Source organism: Agelaius phoeniceus, chromosome 1 (genome assembly GCF_051311805.1).
Source record: "Agelaius phoeniceus isolate bAgePho1 chromosome 1, bAgePho1.hap1, whole genome shotgun sequence".
NCBI classification, from domain to species: Eukaryota; Metazoa; Chordata; class Aves; order Passeriformes; family Icteridae; genus Agelaius; species Agelaius phoeniceus.
In genome coordinates this window covers 55813387-55837623 of record NC_135265.1, presented here as the reverse complement: position 1 = coordinate 55837623, position 24237 = coordinate 55813387, and the positions used below count along the sequence as shown (strand labels likewise).

The 24237-nt window shown below is 40.1% G+C and overlaps 2 protein-coding genes across 17 annotated transcripts in view; one reads left to right on the top strand and one right to left on the bottom strand.

Moving 5' to 3' along the window:
• GOLGA4 (golgin A4) overlaps positions 1 to 3891 on the bottom strand; it is a 77250-nt gene extending 73359 nt beyond the window's left edge. For 8 of the 9 annotated variants that reach the window (XM_077179243.1, XM_054646336.2, XM_054646357.2 and 5 more), the window contains exon 1: positions 3760 to 3891. In XM_077179243.1, coding sequence (XP_077035358.1) covers positions 3760 to 3846 — 87 coding nt within the window. In that variant the 5' untranslated portion in view covers positions 3847 to 3891. Of the gene's footprint in view, positions 1 to 3661 lie in introns of all 9 variants that reach the window. The other variant, XM_077179284.1, reaches the window with a different exon arrangement.
• The window catches only part of LOC143694186 (uncharacterized), a 44988-nt gene continuing 24618 nt past the window's right edge, over positions 3868 to 24237 (top strand). The window contains exons 1-3 of one of the 8 annotated variants that reach the window (XM_077179375.1): positions 3868 to 4488; positions 5259 to 5469; positions 10285 to 10831. In XM_077179375.1, the coding sequence (XP_077035490.1) occupies positions 3868 to 4374 (507 nt within the window). In that variant the 3' untranslated portion in view covers positions 4375 to 4488; positions 5259 to 5469; positions 10285 to 10831. Of the gene's footprint in view, positions 4489 to 5258; positions 10832 to 23067; positions 23156 to 24237 lie in introns of those variants that run through there. The other 7 variants (XM_077179359.1, XM_077179374.1, XM_077179378.1 and 4 more) reach the window with 7 other exon arrangements.

The following is a 24237-nucleotide window of genomic DNA, read 5'->3' as shown; positions in this document are numbered from 1 at the left end:
TTGGTGCCCTTCTCAGGACATGCTCAAGGACCTTCACACCCCTTTAAAATAGTGGGGCCCAGCACTGCACACAGTACTCGAGGTGAGGCTGCACCGGTGCTGAATTCAGTGGGATAATCACCTCTCTTGGCTGGCTGGTGATGCTGTGCTTGATGCACCCCCACATGAGGTTTGCTCCCTTGGCTGCCAGGGCACACACACTGCTGATCCCATTGATCTTCCTGCCAACCAGCACCCCCAAACCCCCTTCTGCAGGGCTGCTCTCCAGCTATTCCTCTCCCACTTCAGACTTGTGTCTGGAATTACTCCATCCAGGTGCAGAACCCAGCATTTGGTTGGTCTTGCTCAGCTTCATGTCAATGCTCCAATCAATCCAGATCCCTCTGCAAGGCAAAGCCTCTTACACCATGAGAGAGTCAGCAGCACTTCCCAGTTTGGTATCATCACCTAACTATCTGCACATTCAACTGCAGCCTCCAGATCACTGATGAAGAGACTGAACAGAGCTGCCTCTAGACCTGAGCCCTGAGGAACACCACTGGTAACTGGTCACCAGCCAGATGTTCTGTTTGCTGCAATAATTTGAGCCCTGCTCTTCAACCAGTTCTTCACCCAGTGCACTGCATACCTGCTCATCCCACTGTTGGAAAACTTGCTGGAAGAAATACTGGGAAGAACAGTACCAAAAGCCTTAATTGAACCCAGAAAAACTACATCCACCACCTCCCCTTTGTCTACCAGGCAAGTGAACTTACTGCAGAAGGTTTTTTAAACAGGATTCTCCCTTTGTGAACCTACGTTGACTGTCTGATGATTGCACTGTTCTTTACATGTCTTTCAACAGCATACAATATGATTTTCTTAATAATTTTCCCAGGTTCTGAGGTTAACTCTGTAGTTTCCTGCATATTTCCTCATGCCCTTCCAGTAACCTGGAATAACACTGGCTAGCTCCCAGTCAGCAGGGACCTCCCCAGATTCCCAGGATGGCTGAGAGGGGTCCTACCCGTAACATCTCCTAGCTCCTTTAGTACCCTGGGTTGAATCCCATAGGCCCCATGAACTTATAAACATTCATTCAACTGACACAACTTGTCTGTTAAAATTTCCATGCTCACAAATGAAAAGTTAATGTTCCTGCAGTCATGGTCCTCTGACTCAGGACCAGGCAGACCAAGGTCTGTCAGTACTATTAAAAACTGAGGCAAAGAAAGTACTGCCTGTCTCCACTTTTTCTTCATCCCTATTTGTCAGGTGACAATCTTGGACAAGTAGCAGTTTAAGACATTGGTAATTGCAACAGCGCTTTTTTTCCACCCTGTCAGCCATCAGAAAGAGATGTGCTCCTCAGACTATGAGGGACAGCTATTCTCAATTTGACAGATGACATCAGTTAGCTAACCATTCATATGAAAGAGGAAGGCCTACAAACACCTCCTCAGAAAAGGTTCTATTTCTCAAGTTATACTTGAGAAATTTTACCTCCAGTTTTACACCAGTCTTAAATTAGTAAATTTAGTCTTGGACACTACAAACCAAAGTACAAATGTGAAGTTCTAGGTCTCAAAGTAAGGGATATAAGTAGAGCATAGAGGGTATAGAGCATAGTGAGTGAAGCCTCTGTACAACAGGGTGTAGGGAAAAAAAAGAGCAAAAATTAATGCAAACATGAGTTTCATAAACTAAGAAATGGTAAGAGTTAGGAAAATTTGGTCTGAAAATGTTTTGCCAGGAAGGAATGCATTCTGAGGATCTGAATTACTGATCTGAATAAAAGCAAATGAAAAAAGCATATCCCACACTTTTTGCAAGACTACAGTATACTTTATAAGCCTCAAAACCTCACTTCTTCCTTCAGACTCTGTTTTCAAATGAGATACAAGAAGTGAGAAGACAAACTTAGTTTACTCCTAAGATCAAATTTAACTATTTCCCCCTAGTGTTACTTGAGAGCAACTGAGTAGTAAGAAACATTGCAAGACAACTATTTCACATGAAATAAAATTGTTGTAATGTCTTGTTGTAATTTCTTGCTTTTGCCTTTCCATTTATGTCAACCCTTGAGTTACATAATCTGCTCTGTCCACAGTACAGCAGACTAGGTCTATAGACTAGGTATAATTTACTATAAACTCTCATATCAGGTTTCAGAGTATTTGTCAAAGCTAATTTTTCAAGAGCCAGATAAAGACTAAAGTATATTATGCTGTTGGGTGCATATATGCACGTAAGCCCTTATTTATTCAGCAGAATGATTTTCAGAGAGTATCAACTCTTGAACACATGCACAGAGCATCCCGAACGAAGCGGATTACAATATCCTGAACTAAGTGGATTACAATGCTGTGTGAAAGGTATCATAATTTACCTGCTTCACATTGAAAACAGTAAACTCTGCAGATCAATCTCTTTTACACTGCACTGAAAGCTCACCACATATGGCAATTAAGACAGCACTCTAAACTTAACTAACACAAACATACTTCACTAACTAGAGAAGGCACAGAATGAATACTATGGAAGGCCTTAAAGTAAGACTCAACAAGCTACACAAAACTTCACAATAGATCCATTTCCAAAGATCTTCCCTCTATTTCACAAGTGAGTGATTCAAATAATAGAACATAACTGTCAGCAGTTTTGAAACCATGGTCTAATACTGTGACTATGCAGCGCCAAATCTCCCAGTGGTTCAAATTACATTCAGATCAAGCCCAAGCAACTAATCACCTATTTGTCAAATTAATTAAATTACCTGTCTCTAGCTTAGCATTCACAGGATTCAGAGTTTATATTAGTTTTTATACTTTTAGATTCCAAGATACATGGATACTTAACCTAGAATGAGACACAGGCAGCCATTATCAGCAGACTTTGCCAATAGGATGTTAACTTGCTGAAGTCTTTCTACCTAAAATTATTCCGCTTTGACACATGCATTAAATCATCACAACTTTTTTTTGGCCACTTTCACTTACATACTCTGGACACATGCCCTATCTGGTGGGTATTATTATCACTTAAAAATAGCCTTTACTAGAATACATTTATAATAACTTAGTGAAAGAAAGTACACGCAAGAGGAAAATGGTCAATTAAATTATTACTAGAACGAATACATAAGTGCCTTGTTCTCAGATTTATACTATATTCTTAATTAATCTACAGTTAAAAAAATGCAAAAAAATGCAAGAATAAGGTCGAGGTAAGCAAACCAGCCCTCTACAACATGTTAACAGAAGGGACGTACAGAACTGAAAGAACAAGCATTAAGATGAGAGAAAAGGATAACTAGGGAACTCAATGCTGGATTGTTATTCACTACACGTAAAAGTATCATTACTTTAAATGCTAAGGAAGAAACCCATTTCTGTTTCATGTTATTGTACGTTCAGGCAAGAGGTGGTTTTTACATTCTTCCACAAGACAGCTTTTGTAGAGTGGAAAAAACGAAGCACAGTTTCTAGCAGGAGGAGGATCGGTAAGAACTTAGATGACAAAGTTCCAGCGAAGCCGCCCCGCGCTGACAGAGACCCGGCAGCGATTCCCGCCAGCCGACCGACCCCGGAGCCTTCGATCGGACCGGCCCCGCCGCCGCAGCCGCGGGAGGGTCGCGTCGCGCAGGCCTGGCCGGCCGACCCGCAGGACACCAAGGCCTTACCGGGCGAAGGGCGGCCCTGTCCCGACAGGTGAAAGGCCGTCACTAGCGCCCACAACGGTCCGGCGGACACGTCTCCCAGCAGCCCCTCCTCGCCGTACCTGCGCTGGGAGGGAGCTCGCACGTCCACCCGCTCCGCGCGGCAGCATCTGTTCCTCGCCAATCTTCTGCTTCAGTTTCTTGAACATGGTGGCGGGAGGGAGAAGGGGATGAGGGTACGACTTCCAGGCCGGCTGGTCAGGCGGCAAGGGGCGCCTAGGGGGCGGCGGAACCGATCTCCCCTCGCCCCGGCCCGCGGAGCCACCGCCGCTCCGCCCTCGGACCCCCTCCGCGGGGCACAGGCAGCCGCGACCACTGCGCCTGCGCAGCCAACGTGGAGCCGAGCGCTTCGGCCGGCACGGTGTGCGGCGAGGCACAAACTTCCAAACGCAATGCGCGGCGCTATTCCTCCCACAACCCGGGCGGAGGTGCAGCTTGAGCGGCCCTGGGCGTCAGGACTGCGGCGGGGCAAAGCGGCTTTGCCTGGCCTCACTTGCTCCATCTCTCCCGGAGGGCGAGGGAGGTGGTGCCGTCCTGGGAATGTAGCAGGCGGAGGAGTGATTACTTCTGTCCGGACGGACGAAAAACAGAGCAGTACAAGCTGCCGCCTCGCTGCGTCTTTCCGCCGCCGTAGCCGTTTGATTCCGTACCCTGAACCGCGCCACGGAGACGCTTGACTTGCCAGCATGCTGACTCTGAGGGGCTGTAAGTCCTCGCGTAAGAGTCCTCCTGAGTCGGTCAGCGATAGTGTCGAGGACAAGCTTTCACAAGCCGAAGAACCGGACAGCAAGGTAACAAAAAGGTGCTCGGTTCTAAGACCTGTGAAAGCTTTCGACTAAAAAAATGCCCAATAGTTGCTTTTTGAAGCTGCCTGGAAACCTATCTGCTAATAAGTCGCGACGTTTTTCTTTTGAGTAAACCTGAGATACACTGTTACAACTAAAGTACCATTGAAGGTGGAAAGACAGTGTTTGCTACTACCGCTACCATTTGCTACTACTGTCTCCACGACACTGTGGCAGAAATGTTCTTGGCTGCTCAAGGTTAAAACCTCTGGCTTTAGATCCCTTGTTGGATGACGTTTGTGCGTGTGTGTTCAGTGCTGCGAATGTAGACGCAAAGGGCTGTCAGCAGTAGCCAGCATTCATTCTCCAACAACGGGACTATTTTCAAACTTACTGTGTTGAGAGTGACATTGTATGAAGGCTAAATAATACATAGTGCTGTTTGCAAGAAACAATGAACCACACGTTCTTCTATAAAGCTTTCTACTAGGGAGGCTGTATGCAATAATCACAAATGCCCAGAAATGTTTTCACTGAAATACACTCCTGAAATCTCTAAGTAATTTGGATGGGGGGGGGGAACGGATAGGAAATTATTTTCCCATTTGTTTTACACTGACTAAAAAAATAATCAAGATAAACATACAGCAAAAATAAATTGCTGGTTTTCCTAGGTTTTTTTGCTATATTAAACAAACATAAAAATATGGGTTTATGTTTTAAATAGCAAAGAAACCCCCTTTTTTAAAAAACTTTTTTTTTTACAATCTGTTTAGTTGTAGATAAACTGTGACTGGTAGTGACCCGTTTGTTTGTGTGTTCCTGTTAAGACTATATGCATACTGTGTGTTCCTATTAAGACTGTATGCATGATGACTTCAGATGACAGCACTGACTTGCACACTCTACTGATTTTTCGTGAGAGCAACTGTTGAATTCAAACACCTTCAAAAAAGCTAATCTGAACCTACAAGCTGTAATAGCCAGGTAAGTATCTTGAAGATTTGTAGGGTATCTTTCCTGTAGGTTGAAACAGAATTATAGGAAAAAGTCCCCAGAATTAAAAAGGCAAAACCATCTGAATAGCAGTCCATAAGGAAATAAGATTAAATGGGCAATTAAGTTTATTGCATCCATAAAAATTAAACATTTTCTGTTTCCTCTAAATATGATATGCAGCAGCATGGTGGTAAAATTCAGAGATTATCAAGTGAGAGGAACATTGCCTGATGAATGCTTTGGGAAACCCTTTAACAACCTTCAATAACCTAATAAATCCATTACGCTCTCATACCTATGTTCTCTATTACAAATGCTAGCTCATAGTCTCTTTTTCTGTTCAGATTACTCTTCTGATTTAAACCTAAGTCACTAGATGTAGTATGTGAATTTGATGGACAGATGCATAATTGAAAGGACACTAGCTCCTGTAGCTATCAAATAGAAAAGCACAGCTTTTTTAATTCATTCCTAAAATGTATACAACACAAAAGAGAGCTCTGTATCATTTCCTTAGAAAATTTAAAGCTTGAAATGGTATGTTGTGAGTGTTTCTCATGTACTGATGTTTTTGTAGGACTAAAGGCTGTGTGGAATAGAACAAATCTGAGATGAGAAACTATTACAAAATAAGTAATTTTTTCCTACACTAAATTCTTAATTACTACAGAAAATGGTAAGGGGATTTATTAGTTGAAACTCTGATAATAGGCTGCAATAACAGTAATCTGATAAGCATATGATAATTGGATATTTTCTACAGGACTTTTTTTACTACAGCAGGGTCTTTTGTTGTGTCGGTTTCAAGGTACTTAATCTCCTCCTGTTCTTCACAGGAGATGCCTAACCTGGGTTTTAGAAAGAGATGAAATAATATTTGTATATATCATTTAATCATATATAGATTGGTGGCATTTAAAAAAAATTAATGTGAATTTTTGTGCTCCTGAATTGGAATCTTTTGTGATACATAGCTATGTGTCTAGTATTGCTCCAATAATACAAAGTGGATTCCCACATTAAGCAGCAGTGTCCAAATTCTGAAGATATGTATGATAACTCTGCAAAACTCTTACCATAAGCCTTCTAAATGGGATTTAAATGTTTTAGCATCTGAGCAGATTTGATTGAAACATATTGAAACAAACAAAATGTTTACTCTAAACCCCACAGAAATCCTGGGGAAAATGTCTCAAATTACATTCTTACAGACAGAATGTCAAAATTCCATACTTAACTGAATGATACCTTATTTCTAAAGGGTTGATCTGATCCTAGCAGATTTAGAAGTGGAAGAAATGGAAGTATCTCAAATATCTTAATTCCTACTGATGGCTGAAGTCTTTAGCCTTCAGCCTACTGATGCATAAACTCTTTAGCCAATCTAATCTAATTTTTTAAATGCTGTCTAATATTGTAGCTTTCTGGAAGTCACAAAAAAGCATGGGCATAAATTATGAATATGGCTTTCAATATATTTTCCTGCACATTCAAATCCAAATACTTTAGGACAGACATATGAATATGCTAGCAGCTAGTTCTTTCAATCCAGTTATCCAACACAAATATTAAAAGATATAGAAAAGTGTAACATAAAAACCAACTTTTTAATGTTGGTTCATATTTTTTTGGGAAGGAGGTTTTTCATGTTTGAATTTTTCTTTACTTCATCATCGTGCTGTTAAAACACTGTTGAACATTCCTATTATTCCACCTGGATAATATTTGACATTGAGGGAATTCTTTTAAAAATAAATTAACCAGAACTGGTAATAGAGTAAAAAAACTAAGAATAAAGAAGTAACAGGAGTTACTCTCCAGAGCCTATGTACAAACCACTGTTCTTTGCACACAGTTTCTACTGTGCAGTTTCTACTCCTACTCATAAAAATCAAAATACTATTGTTGATGTTAAAGTAGTCAGGGAGTATATCATGCACAGTTACACAGGTAATAATTTTCAGTTCGGAAATATTTTGATCTTTACTTCAATACAAATGTTACAAAACAGCACATTACCTGACAGTGAAAATTGTGGCAACTCATTATACTTGCAACCTACAGAATGAGAAGCAGTTGTGCAAAGTGAGTTCATTATACTCCTGTGATTTGAACCCTAAAAGCCTTAATCTAAATAAAAGATGTAATCAGAGCATTTTTCTAGCCTGATCTGACTGCTAATTTTACTTTTCTATTTAGATGTTGTGACTTACAACCACCACCAGATGACACTGTTCTAGGAGATTATGCCTCTGCAGAGTCATTGTCAGTATTACAAATGTGAAACCATACCAACGAGAAAGGAATTAACACCATTCAGGTCAGGGAGCAAACAAAACCCAGAGTTTCTTTGTCAGCTGTATAATCATTCTCTGTACAAAGTATAGGTTACTCTAAGTAAATTACTGGATATCAAATACAAAATTTCTTTACCATGTGCCTGAGTTCATAGCAAACAGTCCATGCTGTTGATTTATGCATTCATATATTCACCTGCCCAGATAGTGGCCTGAACTCAGTGCAAGTAAAATAGAGGAAAGAGGTTCATTAATTAATTGAATAAAGATGGTGAGTGGCATGAGAGAGAAGTCAGTGAGCGTGTTCAAAATGCACAAGGCTATGAAAAGAGCAAGAGCACTGTCTGAAAGTGCTGAAAGGTACCATAAAGGCTGAAATTGTTCATGCTGAGAAGATGAGGGGAATGAAGTCACTTCAGAGAGAAGAAATGATAGGCATCAGTGCTCTGCACCTTGAGAGGGAGCAGAACCTCTCTGTTTTAATGGGAAAGTTGAGATCACATTGCCATATACCTCTCTTTCCAAAAGTACAAAGTGCAAGCTCAGCCAGTAAAGGCAAACTACCAAGAACCACTGCAGTAAGCTGGCTCACTCGAGATATCTTTTTTTTATATGAATGGGAATATAAAAGATCAAGAGATTTAAAATTGAGTGGCATGGTGTGATCTTGCAAGAGTCTGACTTTCCTAAAACAAAAATATTAATTTTATCGCTACCTTGTTAAGTGGTATTTCCTTTCTGCTTTCTCTAGAGTGTCAGAACCTTTTTTTTAAATTCTATTTTACTTTAATTAATTTAATTATCTTAAAAACTCTGAATACCATGGAAAGGGAGCTAATGATACAATAAACCAGCAACCATTTTTATCAATAGTAATACAAGTAATGAGTTTGACTTTAAATTAGTTTGCATAAGATGGTCACTTGAGTGACCACTTCATCCCTATTTCTGTAATTATAATATGAACAAAAAACCCCCAAACATTCCTCCCTGTGGTATTATTGAGGTCTCCAGGATGAAGGAGGAATTGATGAATTGGACTCCATGTTCTTAGAAGGCTAATTTTTTATTTTATGTTACTTATATTAAAGAATGCTATACTAAAGAATGGAGAAAGGATACATCAGAAGACTTAACAAGATACTAATTAAAAATTCATTACTGACTCCTCACAGTCCCAACACAGCTGGATGGTGATTGGTCATTAAGTTAAAACAATTCACATGAAACCAATCAAACAATGACCAGTTGGTAAACAATCTCTAGACCACATTCCAAAGCAGCAAACACAGGAGAAGTAATCAGGTAATTATTGTTTTCATTTCTCTCTGAGGCTTCCCAGCTTCCCAGGAGAAGAAATCCTGATGAGGAGATTTTTCAGAAAATATGACAGTGACACCTCTCCCCTTCCATACCCCCGCCCAAACAAATCTATATAGGCAGGGACCTTGATCAAAAAAGAGAAAATAACTTGCTCCTGAAGACAGAGCTGTTTCAGAGCAGAGGATTTGGCTGGTTTTGAAGGAAACCTAGGCTCTGTTCCTAGATATTCCAGTGTCATGGTCACCCATAGTGGGAAAGCTATTTTGCATCTTTGTGCTTCCATTGGTATTTTTATGAGAAACAGTGATCCTATCCAATTTCCTGCAAACACATGGTTAGTTTTCCTCTTATCTTGTCCGTCTTGCTCATGATAGAAAGGTCTGTCTTGGTTTGAAAGACCAAGATATCTGCTAAGGAAGATAGACGCCTCCCTTGGAATGGAAAATATGACCCCCTTCCTTCCAAATTATTACAATTTTGAAATTGGGGGCTTTCAGGCAAAGACATGAGAAAAGGAATAACAGTTCTTTACTAGTAAGTATATGGATAACAAGGCAACAGTGGGAGTGACAACAAACAGAACCAGAACCCAGTAACGCCCTGCACTCGGCTGTGGCACTTTGCCTTTGGTGCAGTTACGGTCACAGCCGGCAGGGGCGCTGTTGGCTCCCAGCCAGGCAGGGCAGGTGCGATGATTCCCCTGCAGCTGCAGGGGGCGCTGTGGCGCCGCCTCTCTCCACACGGTAATGGTGGACGCAGCCAGCAGAAAGGGATGGAGAGGGGGCTTCCCTTGCAAACTCACTCAGTCCATCCTTCGGCCCCCTCTGGATAGCAAAAGGATCTGTAGCAGAAACCTCAGAGTGGCAAGCTAGGAAGGCAGAGATGAGCAAAATTCTGGGGTGGTAGATGAGATGTATCAGAAGCTCAACAGTTGTAGCTGGAACTGCAGGGCCTCCCTGCAGGGCAGGGGTGTGAGTTACAGTGTAGCAAATAAACCTCAGAGCAGTGGCAAAAAACAGTGGGGGCTGGGCAGTGGCCGCTGGGCTCCAGGGACAGGAGAAAGAGGCTCCCTTGGAGGGGGAGGGGGCTCAGGGATCCCGGGTTTTCCTATGAGGCACCTGAGTGGATGGTATAATATATGTTGGGAAATAATTCATGCTATAAAAGAATGTATTTTATAAAGATTGTGAAATCCAAACGAGTCTCTGACCACAAGCAGCCCAAGAGGCGGACGTCTGTTCGAATTCTGAAATTCCTGAAGGCGGCAGGAGAACAATCAGCACTTAGCTTATGAATAGACGCACCCAACACGATGATCATCGCTATCCCAAGCCATCACCATCGGAAGACACCTAAGAGCGATCATCGCCCTGTTGATAACATTGATCAAGATAGCCGAAGTCAGCAGAAAGATACATGTGAATAGCAGCTTCCCAGGATTCGATGGCTATCAGCCAGGAAATGGTGATTGTCCAGCTCTGCACAGTGAAAGAATGTGCAGAGTTACAAAAGAAACTGGGACTCCTTCACCTCAGGCATAATAAACTGTATAAAACATCCCCACTAGAAATGGTTCTTGTGAACAGGGGAGGGTCCAGGCAATAGAGGTCAGATCCAGGTTCACCCAGCACCGAACCTGGGCTCAACGCTGTCTTTGTGACTGTGGTGGTTTTGAGGACCGTATTTTGGTCGCTGAAAAAGATAAATAAATCTTTTCACGTTTTTGATAATTTGGCTTTTGATTGATCATTTATAACAATGGTGAAAGTCCTTTTCAGTGAGGTAGGGTGTTAATAAGGTCCCAATGCAACAGTCGCTCTAAGAAGCAGAGCTCCATTCACAGTAGAAGGTAGCAGAAGACAGAATCCTGCAATGGTGGTGGATTCTTCCCACAATGACTGCAGCCTTATTCCCCTCTGTATGCTGAGAGAGCAAGAGCGGGCTAGAAGCTGCCCCAGCCCTTCTTCTTAGCCCACTTCTCAAATATCTCTGCCCCTCCAAGAGAAACCCTCAAATAAGAGGAGTGAAGCCACTTGCCCTTCTCCCCTGAGCTTAGCAGCTTCTTTTGTCTCTCTTAAATACACAGTCATTATTGTCTCCTAGCAGCACATATGGGAGAAAATTCCCTGTGAGAGAAAAACAAAAGGAGGAATCCTAAATCCCAACAAGTTTGAAGGAATGACTGCTTATTTAGTTGCTTTTTAGTTGTTGCGAGAACTACAGCCATAAAACACAACTAGGACTGCTGGGATTTTTCTTATTCTATGATAATATTTTTCCCTAAACACGAACATTAAGAAACAGCAAATTATTTTGCTTAATAATTTCTAGTCAGCAGGGGTAAGAATTCATGCAAAGATCTTGAGACACTGATTAGGGAAGAGCTAAAAAAAACCCTAATATGTATGATTCCTTTAGCTAAAATACAGAACATCTAAAACCACATCACTGGAGATGCTGCACCAAGCAGAAAACAGCTGAGAAAAGTCACTAAGTTATAGCCTAATAGATTTTTAAAGAAATGTACCGAATAACATTTGCCACCATCAAAATAAGCAGCTATTTTAAGGAGAATCAGAAAGTATTTTTCCCACTTACAGTACTGTATAATTTGATCGGTCATTAAGAAAAATGCTCACTTTCCTTCTATGGCATCAAATTCTATGAAACTTGTGAGAGATGACTAATCTCTTCAGAAATTTAAAAGGTTTATTAAACCTTAACAAAAATACAACAAAATGCCTAAATAAGGAAAAAATAGGCCTGGAACCTGCCCTCGTAGCTGTACACCACATGGCTGGTTCATCTTCAAGATGGATGCTCAGACTTTTATACTCCTGAGGGTTGCATCAGCCAGCCCTGGCTCCTCCCAAAGTCTGTCAGTCAGCTCTTCTTTGCCATTTAGCAGTGGAGACTGCTTTCTTGTAACTTGATTGGAGATCAGGCATTGCCAGGCCCTTTAGCAACAGGCTTTTCCATTCCCAACTGCCCCAGGTAAGGGACACATGTGCACGCCTTCCCTCTACCTGTCCTGGACAACCCCAGCTTTGTATTGTTGTCTGATGGCAACAATACCGCAATACTGGGGGGGGGGGGGGGGAAGGGAACTATGGGGAGAACAGAGGACATCTAAACTACAGTAACATAACTATACCTCAATAAAGCTTCTCTTAATATTCACACGTTATTCATCCCTTAATTGCAAGAGCCAATTGTCTCATTATCCATCTATAACCAACTGATGTATGCAGAACACAGAAAGTTACAATTTAGGAATAAATTAGAATACTTCTCTGAATCACAGTTTCTGGAATCTGTGAAACAGAATTGTTTCGGTCTAGTTTTTTTTAGGTTATTAGAAATGCTTCTGCCTGAATTAAGGTGCAAATGAGACCATATGCCAAAGTTAATAGTATGAATTTTATTTTATAGTAAATATGAGAGAGAGAGAGAGAAAGAAAAGGAAGATAAAAAAGTAGAAAAGAGGTGGGGGACAGAAAGAGAGACATATTAAAGAAAATATCACCACTCTATGACAGTGATGGAGAGAGATGGAGACTGGCTCAGTAATCAGAATCTGATTTTATTGTGGGATACAGATATTTATATGCTGTTTTAGGGAGACTAGTAATGTGTACTACAATGATTAGGTTAAAATCACATGCACAAACTTATGCATATAACAACATCTCTTGCTTGCAGAGTTTAATGGGATTTTCTTTTTCTGGTAAACCTGTCTGATTGAATCTTCTTGCAATCTAGGTCTAATTTTCAAAGTTCTGTTTGCTTTTGCCAAGGCATCCTGTTATCAAATCTCTTATGTTAACCAGGTCCAAAGTCCATTGTCTGTCTTGTGTCCCAGTATCTCAATACTCTATGGATCCCAACTATATTCTGTTGATCCTCTCCAGCTGGTCTTCTGGGTGGTGAGCGTCCCCCCCCAAAAAGGACAGAATCCAATGGATTAATATATGCTTGGACCGGGTGGGAACTCCCAGGTACCTCCCCTGAGGGGAATGCAGTTTGACACAGTCTCTTGCAGCGGATTCTGGGTTGGTTGCATTCCTTTGCATCACATGCAATGCTGTGGTGCATGACCTCAGAAATAAGACTGGGAAGCACCTTGGGGGGTCTTTGATGGATTATGACACCTCCTCAGTTGCCTGTTGCATGAATGTCCTTTGGATGTGGCCTGTGGGGCTGGGGCTTTCACAGCTGGGCTGGTTTGTGTACAGGAAGATGGATGTTCAGCGCCTCTGATCAGAGGTTACGCCATACTGCGAAGCCTCTTCCTCTCTCCTCAGCTGGGAGAAGTCTGGTTTCTGGGGGCTGTGGTATCCTCACACCAAACCCAGCCAGGGATGATTTTCTGCTAAATTTGGCTTTCTTGTAGATGCATTCCTTTCCTTCAGCCTTATTTTTTTCTCCCTATACCTGAGATGATTGAACAATAGCATCCTGTGAAAAATGCATATTTTATGATTGGCTTTTCGCAAATATTAATATTATATGTGTTATGTTAGAAAGTTATACAGTATTAATTTTCTTTACTGTGATAAATATAGTTTTAGGTTATAACATAATGTTAAAATAGAAATTATACTATGTAAGATACTTTTTTTAAGAGAGGACTCTCACCAAGATAGCAGCCACAGGACACCTAAGTCTTTCAGAGAAAAAGAATTTATGCCTTCCTTATCAGAAGAAACAAACTTCTTCCTGCTTTGCTCAGCCCTGAAGATGCCGTCAGGATTCAGAGGAAGAAGTTGACACTGACTATACAGAATCCTGTGTTTGAATGGAATTTATGCATCATGTATGAGGTGTATTGAACATGCAACAGACTATTGCTTTTAAGGTACACACTCTGTTAATGTGTGTCCTTTTTCTGGGTTATTTTACCCAGAAAGAGGTACCTGGACTGTCCGTAACTCTCTGTTTTTATTGTCTCATATAGTCCTAAATCCTAATTGTCCAAATTTTTATTATTCTAATTATATTGCTATTTTTATAACCATTTTATTTCTATTAGACTTTTAAAATTCTAAAAACAAGTGATTGGCATTTTTCACAATCCCCTTAATCTTATTTGCTTATCTCACTGTCCAAAGTTTGAGTCAGGCATCTTCAAGGAGGCTTCTGTGGTTGTCTTTACACGGGTTTTGCTGTTATGGATGAAACCCCTTCATAACAATGTTTAAAGCATAAACCATTCCAGTCTCTCACACAGAACAAATACACTTTTTTTCCCCTCTGTTTGCACAAAGCCATTACAATTTCACAAAGGACAACAGTTTTATGTAGCTAGATCTATCAATTAGTGCTTGCATTCAGGACATAAGGATTATAAAAGAAACAGATCTCTAACGGCACCACTTTCAGATTAGAAACTTGTCAGCATTTAAGATAATATCTGGATACTGCTATATTGTTGCTTGAGTATTGGCATACTGTATTCCCTACTCCTTATACTTTTCAATGAAATGTTTTGGAGTGAGGTGTTTCTCACCCTACATAACTCCCTTTTCTAGCTCCCAGGATTAAGTACAAATTTTGCCACCCACTGAATAGGGTGGAGTATCTGGTTGAAGAGACCAAAGGCTTGAAGCTTGAAATTCCTTTCATGTCTTATCTACTTCAATAAGAGGCCCATAGGGCACTTCTACATAAAGAAGAGTAATTTGCCTTTCAGTTGAAAATAGAGAGTACTTCATTGTCACCATCATATTTTCTGAATAATCCTTTGCCCAGGATTTCTTCTCCTGGGAAGCTGAGAGGCCTCAGAGAAAAATGAAAACAATATAATCTCATTTGCTTCTCCTGTGCTTTGCTGCTTTGGAATGTGGCTGAAGATTGTTTATCCAACATGTGAATTGTTTTAACTTAATGGCCAATCATGCCAGGCTGTGTCAGGACTCTGGAAGGGAGTCACGAGATTCATTAGTATCTTGTTAAGCCTTCTGTAACTATCCTTTCTCTATTCTTTAGTATAGTTTTAGTGTAGCATTCTTTAATATAATATAGTAACATATAATAATAAATTAGCCTTCTAAGAAAATGGAGTCAGATTCTCAATTCCTCCTTCATCCTGGGGACCCTGAAAATACCACACTTCATCACCTCTCCTGAACTAAAACAGAACCACAGTTATTATTCAGTATTGATTTGCACACATAATATCTGGCTTTCTTGAAGTGCTTTATAAACAAATGCATGCCAGGTCTGATGGCATGCCCATAAAATAAACACAAGTAATTTTACAGGTGAGTAAAGTAAGTTCTGGAAACCACAAGATACTGCACAGCAACTTAGTGATGGCAATGGAATTGAAGTGTGGACTATTTGATACTGTTCTCAAAATTTATAATTTAAAATATTGTTAATCCTTTAGCTAGAAGACAGTTATGTAACTCTGTAAATCCACTATGAAAATAGATGCTTCCTTTGTTGCATTTTCATGCTCTTTTATGATTTCTAGGAGCTCACCTATATATAAGGATGACATGCTTCCTTTTTATTCTCCCTCTTGTCTACAAAGAAATAATGCTAATGGAGAATCTTGAGATGTGAAAATCTTTGACTTGGAAAATATATATAAAGGGAAGCAATTACCAAACTGCTCAGAATGCTGTAGGTATGTGAGTCTGTGTTTTGGTATCAAGACAAATTTCATGAGAAAACTCCCTGGAATGAGCATCTTCTCTAAAGAGAAAGGACTTTAATAAGTTCCTTTTATTCTGCCATAGAGAGAAATGGATACCAGCATGTGGAAAAAAAAACCCCAAACCAACCAACCAACCGTTTATTAACAAAAAAGAAAAGGGGAGGGGGGAGTGGGTGGTGTGCCTGCAAGGCACAGAAAAGGATTTCAATTTCAAAACCTTAACCCCCACCCCCCACCAGACTGCATGGCCATGAGGCAAAGATGGTGGCTACCCCTCTTTGTCTCAGGGAAGGAGAGGAAAGAGTTCAGAAAGCAGTTGGGAACCTGATGGATTTCTGACATGGGTCTCCTCCTTGCAGCGGGTGAAGTTGGTAGAGTTTAATGTCCTTTTTCGTGTTGGTTCAGCTTCTCCGAGGTCTCAGGTTTGGGCCACCTTCCCCCTGACCAGATGCCTGAACGGACCAAAGGAAAAAAAAGAGCCAGCCTGAAACAGGTCAAGAAAAACCAACCAACCAACCAAAAAAAACAACAAAACAAACAAAAGGCCGCTGAGAGTATTTGCTGGTAAAAAGCCTCCAGGCCATGGCAAGGAAAAATACCAGAAGCTCCTTGCCTAAACTGACAAAAACTAATCCAGGGAAGGCAACGACGTAACAATCTGTGCTGCACCTGACCACATTGGGGCTAGGAGAGTTTGAACACTGGGGTTCTCTCAGGCTCCGGCCACTGGTTCATCTTAAGGCTACAGCAGCCATTTTCTGCACATAAAGCAGATGAGCAGGGAATAGTGATACTCATAAAATCACCCCAAGACATTACGCATCTTCATCTTTTACTGTGCACTATTTAAAATTAAATTAAAATTCTAATAATCAAACTGTTCTCTCTCAGACTTTGCCCACTTTGTCACTTTGATTCCATACCCCTTTCTCACACATTAGGTCTTTCTCTGCTTTTGCAGAAAAGGCCAGAGATATTAGGTTAAAAATCAGGTACAGCTCACAGAATACTTATGCTTAACTGTTAATATAAAATATAACATCTTGATTTACTAATATAAAATGTTACTTATTGATGAGTTCATCTATTAAAATGGAACACATAATTTCTAAGTAGCAAGGTAACTTTTTTTGAACAATTCAAAATAAACTCTGATGGCTGCAATTGAAGTATTGCAATGTTACATTTACACAAGAAAAAGAAACACTTTTAAAAAACCCTTATCACCACAAAATAGTGAGGAGTCTTCATGCAAGTATTTCCTCTGGTAATTTCCTTCAAACCACTTAAACTTTTCCATGAGACTCTTGAAGGGGAAGGGGGTTTAACTTAAGGGGTTGCAATTACACAGTTACATTTTTAATAAACCAAATTTGAACTCAGATTATTCTGTTATGAAAAACTAGGCTGACCTCAGCTTGTCCTACAGTACCAATTCATTTGGAATAGCGACTTTGGGAAATAAAACAGATGCTGTGTGGATCATGATTGTCTCAGTATTAAACTGTATTCAGTATATTAGGGTCAGACAGACACCACAATCAGAAAGTTCAGCTCTAGAAAGATACTAGAAATTTTACAAGTTTTTTTAGTACTACAACATAGAGTGAGCTAGCCAGGCATAAAAAGAATAAGACAACTGTGTTTTATTACTCTGTCTGGCTAAATTAAATAATTGCAGGCAATTTCTTTTTATACTTCCATTACTGTTAAGTCCTTATGAAACCAGGAATCATATTGGGAGCTTCTCAACTCTGATTTAGTAGCAATTTGCATGCACCCAAAGAAACTCAGAAGTATGATGGAAATCACTGCTCCCTGAAGAATTTGCAGTATGATTTCTACTCTTGTGATTCTTATCTATTAAACATGTGATACTACTTCCTCACAGAAGTGCTACACTGAATTATTTGCCTGAGATGAATAGCAGACATTCTCAAGCAGGGAGGCCTGCTGTGGCTTCTTGAATCAAAATACACAGAACTCATGGATACACCAATATGTTGTTCTGTCTCCTACCTGTAATGGCTAGAATAGTCTTTGAATAGTCTCTGATATACAAGTGTAAACTGTTATTTATTGTTCTTCTATTATCCTACCTTATTCAGTTCATCCCTGTAACTATTCAAAATAGTTACTAATGTTATTACTGTGCCATGTAAGTCCCTAGACCCCTGTTCACCTCATTCTTCAGTATAAAGTGCCACAATCCAAAGCACAAAGATAATATTTCTGTTGGTACACTGAGAGAAAGAGATTATTATTATTGTGAGAAAAAATGTTCCTAACAGTTAAAATTTCATGATTATACTATAAATATGCACTGGAATTCTTAAAAGGAAGGCATAACTTCCTTTTGGCTCTGTTCAGATACTGAAAGAAAGGTAAGTATTCACATGCTCTCATAATGCATTAACCAGCATCGTGTATTGTAATGAGGGGGAAAGTGGGTTGGAGACAGAGACGACACACCCTCCCAGCTCTTTATGTGACAGCAGTGTGTTTTATTGTTCCTACCCTCCTAAAATAGGAGGATTTGAATCTCCTGGTCCAGACAGCTCATTGGTCTGGCTTAAACACCACCCAGATCCTGTGCCAGTGAGATGTCTGCAGCTTAGGGTGAAATGTGATAGGGTGAAGTTCCTGTATGTATTTAAATCCATTCTATCATAGCTCAAGCCAGGGTGGGTTGATTGGAACCAGGCTGGGTTTCCTATTTGTAACCAAATTAATTGTCTACTACAAGACAGCTTGTACTGTAGCAAGGTAGTATATAATTCTTGTTCAAACTGTACCGTAATGGATGCACTGAAATTGTTTCATGCAGTATTTTCTTCTCTTCCTCCATGTATTAAAAACCAGTTTATTTACTTTTATCTATATAGGCACAAGTATCACACATTCACTAATTTTATTATTCAAAGTATTTTTCTGGATATTTTGTTCTTCATAGTCTAGAAGTCCAGACTTTTGCTAGTCCATTAGGAACAAATAAGCAAATAACATACTGCTTTCCTTCTTGCCAACCTCTGTTAAAACCTTTTAATTTCTTACAGGTGTGAACAATGTCAGAAAGTCTCATTGGGTAATATAGTACCTACAACCTGTATGGGCTTGGGGTCTTCTGGTATAATCCATTTACCATGTGCTCAAGCAAGAGCCACACGGGAGGGTTACCAATGGACAGTGCTCCCACAGGGAATGAAGAACAGCCCCACAATTTGCCAGCGGTATGTTGCACAGGCACTTTAAATACTGAGAGAACAATTTCCAGGGGCATATTGTTATCATTATATGCATGACATCCTAATAGCAACACCAACCAAAGGAGGCCTTTTACAAACATGGCCGAATTGATGCAGGCACTGCAAAAATTTGGCTTACAAATTGCACCAGAGAAGGTACAACAAATCCACCGTGGAAATACCTGGGAGTCAAAATATTAGATCAAACCATACAACTGCAAAAACTTCCATTTTCAATGAAACTTCAGACTTTAAATGATGCACAGAAACTTTTGGGCATCATTAATTGGGTAAGATCTTATTTAGGATTAACCACTCCACAATTGGAACCTTTATTTAACATCCTTAAAGGTGACCCTGAGTTAACCTCATCAAGAAAATTAACACCAGAGGCAAAAACTGTGTTTGACTTAGCAGAATGGGCCATAACAAACAGACAAGTGTATTGGATATGTCCAAAGGTTTGTGTTACAGTATTAGTTGTTATTGCTGATTTACATCCTACGAGTATCATTGGGCAATGGGACTCTCAGTGGTCAGACCCACTACTTATTCTGGAATGGGTTTTTCTACCATATCAACCTAAAAAGAAAGCACTTTCCATATTTGAATTAATTGCTCAATTAATTGTTAAGTGTCACCAAAGATGCTTACAATTAAATGCCAAAAATCCTGCAAAAATTATTATACCTGTTCCACAGGAATATTTTGAATGGTGCTTTGCAAACACCATGGCACAGAAAAGTGCTTTACAAAATTATTCAGGACAAATCACCTACCACCTACCTAGTCATAAACCACTGCAATTAAGTGGGTCCACTGCATTGTCACTGAGACCAGTACACCACTGAAAGGTCTCACTGTCTTTTACTGATGGATCTGGGAAAATGGGGAAAGGCAAGGTGACCTGGAAGGAGGACAATGGGTGGCAAACACTCAAAGGACATGATATTGAACCACCCCAATTACTGCAGTTACATGCTATCACTATGGCTTTCCAAAAATTTCCTCCCACATCCTTAAATATTGTAACTGATTCTGCCTATGTTGCAGATACAACACAAAGATTAGACAAGGCTTTACTGAAAGAAATTAATAACACTGCATTATTGGAACAGTTTAAAAGTTTGTGGCATACAATCAAAGTCAGAATATGTCCTTATTATATTTTATAGATTTGGAGTCATACTAATTTGCCTGGTTTTATAGCAGAGGGTAATGCTCAGGCTGATTGGTTAGCTAGCTCTGCCTGGACAGCACCACAATCTGACATGCTGACACAGGCAAGAGCATCCCACGCCTTTTTTCATCAAGGTGTTAGAGCATTACAAGGGCAATTCTTACTGACAGAGGCATGCAACATTGCTAACTCTTGTGCCAGCTGTCAAGGTCACATTACACCACTGCAGATGGGGGTAAACTCCTGTGGTCTGCGAGACTTACACATCTGGCAGACAGATGTCACCCTTGCCTCTGAATTTGGATGCTTAAAATATATGCATGTCTCAGTGGACACCTTTTCATCAGCCATATGGGTCTCAGTCCACACAGGGGAAAGAGGCCGTGATGCCATTGCACATTGGCATTCAGCCTTTGCTGCTGCAGGCATTCCCCATACAATAAAAACCAATAATGGTCCAGCACACACTTTGCAAAATACTCGGCACTTTTAAAACTCTGGGGTGTGTTTCGCCACACTGGTATTCCTCATTCCCCTATGGGACAGGCCATTGTTGAGCATGCCCATTGCACCATAAAGCACATATTTTAAAAACAAAAGGAGGGAATGTGTGGTGAAATCCTACAGAGTAGGGTAATGTCTTGGTTTGAAAAGATAAGTGTCTCTTAAGGAAGGCAGTAGCCTCCTTTGAAATGGAAAATGTAAACTCTTTCTCTCCAAATTATTATAATTTTGAAATTAAGAGGCTCTCAGGCAAAGATATGGGAATATGAATAACAGTTCTTTACTAGGAAAATTAAAAATATAAATGCAGTAGTACCAACCAAAAAAACCCCACTGACACAGTCAGAGTACGACCTGACACCCTGTTGGTCAGAGTGTCTGTAGCAATCCGATTAAATGGTGGCTGTAGTCTTCTTGGAGTGACAGATGTGGTTTTGTTGAAGCAGTGATCTTTTAGAAAGGTGTAGTTTTCTTCTGAAGGTCCAGTGGTGGTGTAGATGGGCCTGGTCTTCCTTTGGGAATCCAGTGGAGAAGAAAACTGCTCCTCTGAGAATCTGGTGGGAAAAGGCTGTCTCTGGTGTTCTAAATCTCAGATTATATCTAAGTAGGAATGCTTGACTTCTCCCCTTGGGCAAAGGATCTCACAATGGAATTATGTGATTTTATTAGTCATGCAGTGAGATTCAGTGGCCCAATAAAAGAACATATTTCCTGGAGAGAGGATTGGTTGTTAGAAATAAAGAAAATTGCTCAATTAACAGAAGGTATTTTCTAACAGATGGCAAATAGAACACTCATTCTTAGCTACATCATTCAACTTAAGACAGGTGACTAAAGCATTTTACACTTTAAATCACTTAACAGTACATGCTAATTCTCAGAATCCTGTCATTTTAAATAATTTTTTATCAATGCAATCTTTAGTGACATTCAGTCACCCAAACTTAAGGTGTCAGTAAAGAACCTCCTTACCAATAAATGGGAAGGTCCCTAGGACCTTGTTACTCTGGGATGCAGCTATGCCTGCATTTCTACTGATATTGGCATCTGACAGGTGCCTGCTTGGTGTGTGCGTCCTGCTCTACACCCTGCTCGGGATCACACCCAACCACATCTCCCTGACAATCCTGCAGTAGATGTTGTAGAGCAGTAATTGGAATGATACTTCACACCACTGTAGGAAGATGTGGGACCAGTGGAATGACAGTCTACCTCTACTGTAACTTTACTTAGTCTCAAGAAGACAGACATTTTGGGAACAAAACTAAGCACTTGGATTTGTACCTTTCAATAGAAACAAACCAGCAAAGCGTTACCCATAATTGTTTTTAAGGTTTAACTATTTGAAAATAATTTATATGTTTATAAAATGTTACCCATAGTAGTTTTTAAGGTTTAACAGTTTTCTAAGAAAGTTAGGTGTTTGTTATAATTGGGTTATGGTTGTGAAGAGTTTGTGGCATACCATCCTGTGAAGCTGTTCCTGATGGCTCCCGGATTATATCATCATGATTGTTCGGTATATCGTGCTGTGTTTGTAACCCTGTCTGCAAGGCCCCTGCAGAGGATGACAGACAGTGCCTTTGTATTTAAAAACAAAAAAGGGGAACTGTCATGGCTAACTACTGGCCTGGAGGGCTTACAGTTTTAATTAATCCCAATTATAATTTTATATAAGTAATTATATAATTACCTTAATTATATCACTTGACCAGTCTGGATCACTGGGGAGCAGGTCTAGGCTGATGGGGACACAGGCAGCCATTGGCCAGTTAGTCAGGTGGCAACTAACTTAGCCAATCAGAAATAACTGCGCGGGCTTTCAAAGCTGTATAAGGCGAACAGTTCTCAGTAAGTTGGCTATTGTCGCATGAAAATGGAGTTTTGTGTCATTGCTTCTGTCTCAACTGCAATGAGGGTTCTTTTTTCTTTTTTTTTTAAGAAAGGTGTGTTTGTCTTTTCAGTAACAACATTTAGATAGGAAGCCACTTTTTTCCTGTTCCAGGTTATACTGCAGATATTACTTCTACACTTATCAATGACAAATTATGAGAAACACAACAAGTATTATGTAGTTCCAATCAATTAAATTCTAGTTCCATTAACCCATACTTCTACGTTTAGAAAGCAGTTTTCATCCTACTGATTATTCTTGGTACCATTTTTTACAAGCAACCCGGCCAAATGTTCTCCCCATAACATAAAAAGTAGACAAATGCACATGCAGAACTGGTTTTTCTAAAAATAAGCATGGCTGTCTTGCTTAACAGGAATTGAGACTTGTAATATTGCTTTCAGGAAACAGGCCAAGCTTGAAAAGTCAGTACACATCTTACTTACACTGGTCTGGTGTCTATTTTAATTTTTTCACAGAAGTTTTGACGCAAAGCACACATGGAAAGTTAAGAGAATACCATAACATCTTTGATGAAGTTACAACCTAACAACAATAAATGGTTATGTAAGTAATTGATTGTCATTAGAAACTGGGACATGTTTTAGATTCTGTTCAGCCTCTATCAGTTTTAATACTTAATTTATTAGCATATGATGTTCTAGTTTATAGATTTTTCATGTGTCTGTATTTTATACATAAAGTGAAAAGTTACAATTTCAGTGGGTTGTAGTAAACCCCATGGACTTAGGTAAAGCTCCATGGAGAATCAAACAATAGGAATGCTGAGACAGCAACAGGATTTCCTGTCTCCCTGACCCCCGCCCCAAAGCTTATCTCTGTAACCCTATAGGCTATGTTACTTAACCCTTACTATTGGTCAAGTTTGGATTCCCCTTAACCCTATAAAAGGGGCATAGTTTAGCCCATTTGACAGAAGAAGAGCTGTTGCTGGGACCCTTCACAGACTCCCCCAATAAAACCATCGCTGTGGAACCGCCAGCACCTCTCCTTCTCCTCCCTCTCCATCTGCTGCAGCCTCAGCTAAGGGCACCCTACCTAGCAAGCAAGAGCTGAAATCCTAAGAGAGCTTGTGATCACTATAGAGCTGATAATCACCAAGCTTGCTAAGGGGGCTGGCCCGCAGCACCGGCCTCGAGCTAGCCTAGCTTTCAGGCACCCTGTTCCCCTGAGGACTGGGCTCCTGAGCTATCTTGCACTGCTTGAGAATAAGGCCAGATTAGAGGCTTAATTAGTGGGTGATGTGAAGGACTCTTGAATTGGTGGATTAACCCATTCTATTATTTACAAATCCTAAAAGTTTTTGTTTTCAGTTTTAAGTGATTAAATAAACTGATGTCTGTAACAAAGTAACAAAGCTAAGTTGTTGCATAAAATCTTAAGATATGGTTCAACTTATAGTTTTGCTCCGAAAAACTCCTATAAAAACAGCATGAAAAAGGATCCCTATTTATTTTGCCTTGATTCTGACATCACATATACTTTCCATAGTCATGCAGAGAGATGGGATTTGGGTTTTTTGGGTGTTTGGGTTTATTTAGGAGAATATTTTGGGCAGGTATTTTTTTGGTTTTTTACAAAAAATACTGCCAGATGTACAAAACCAGCCTTGGCTCCTTTAATCACCC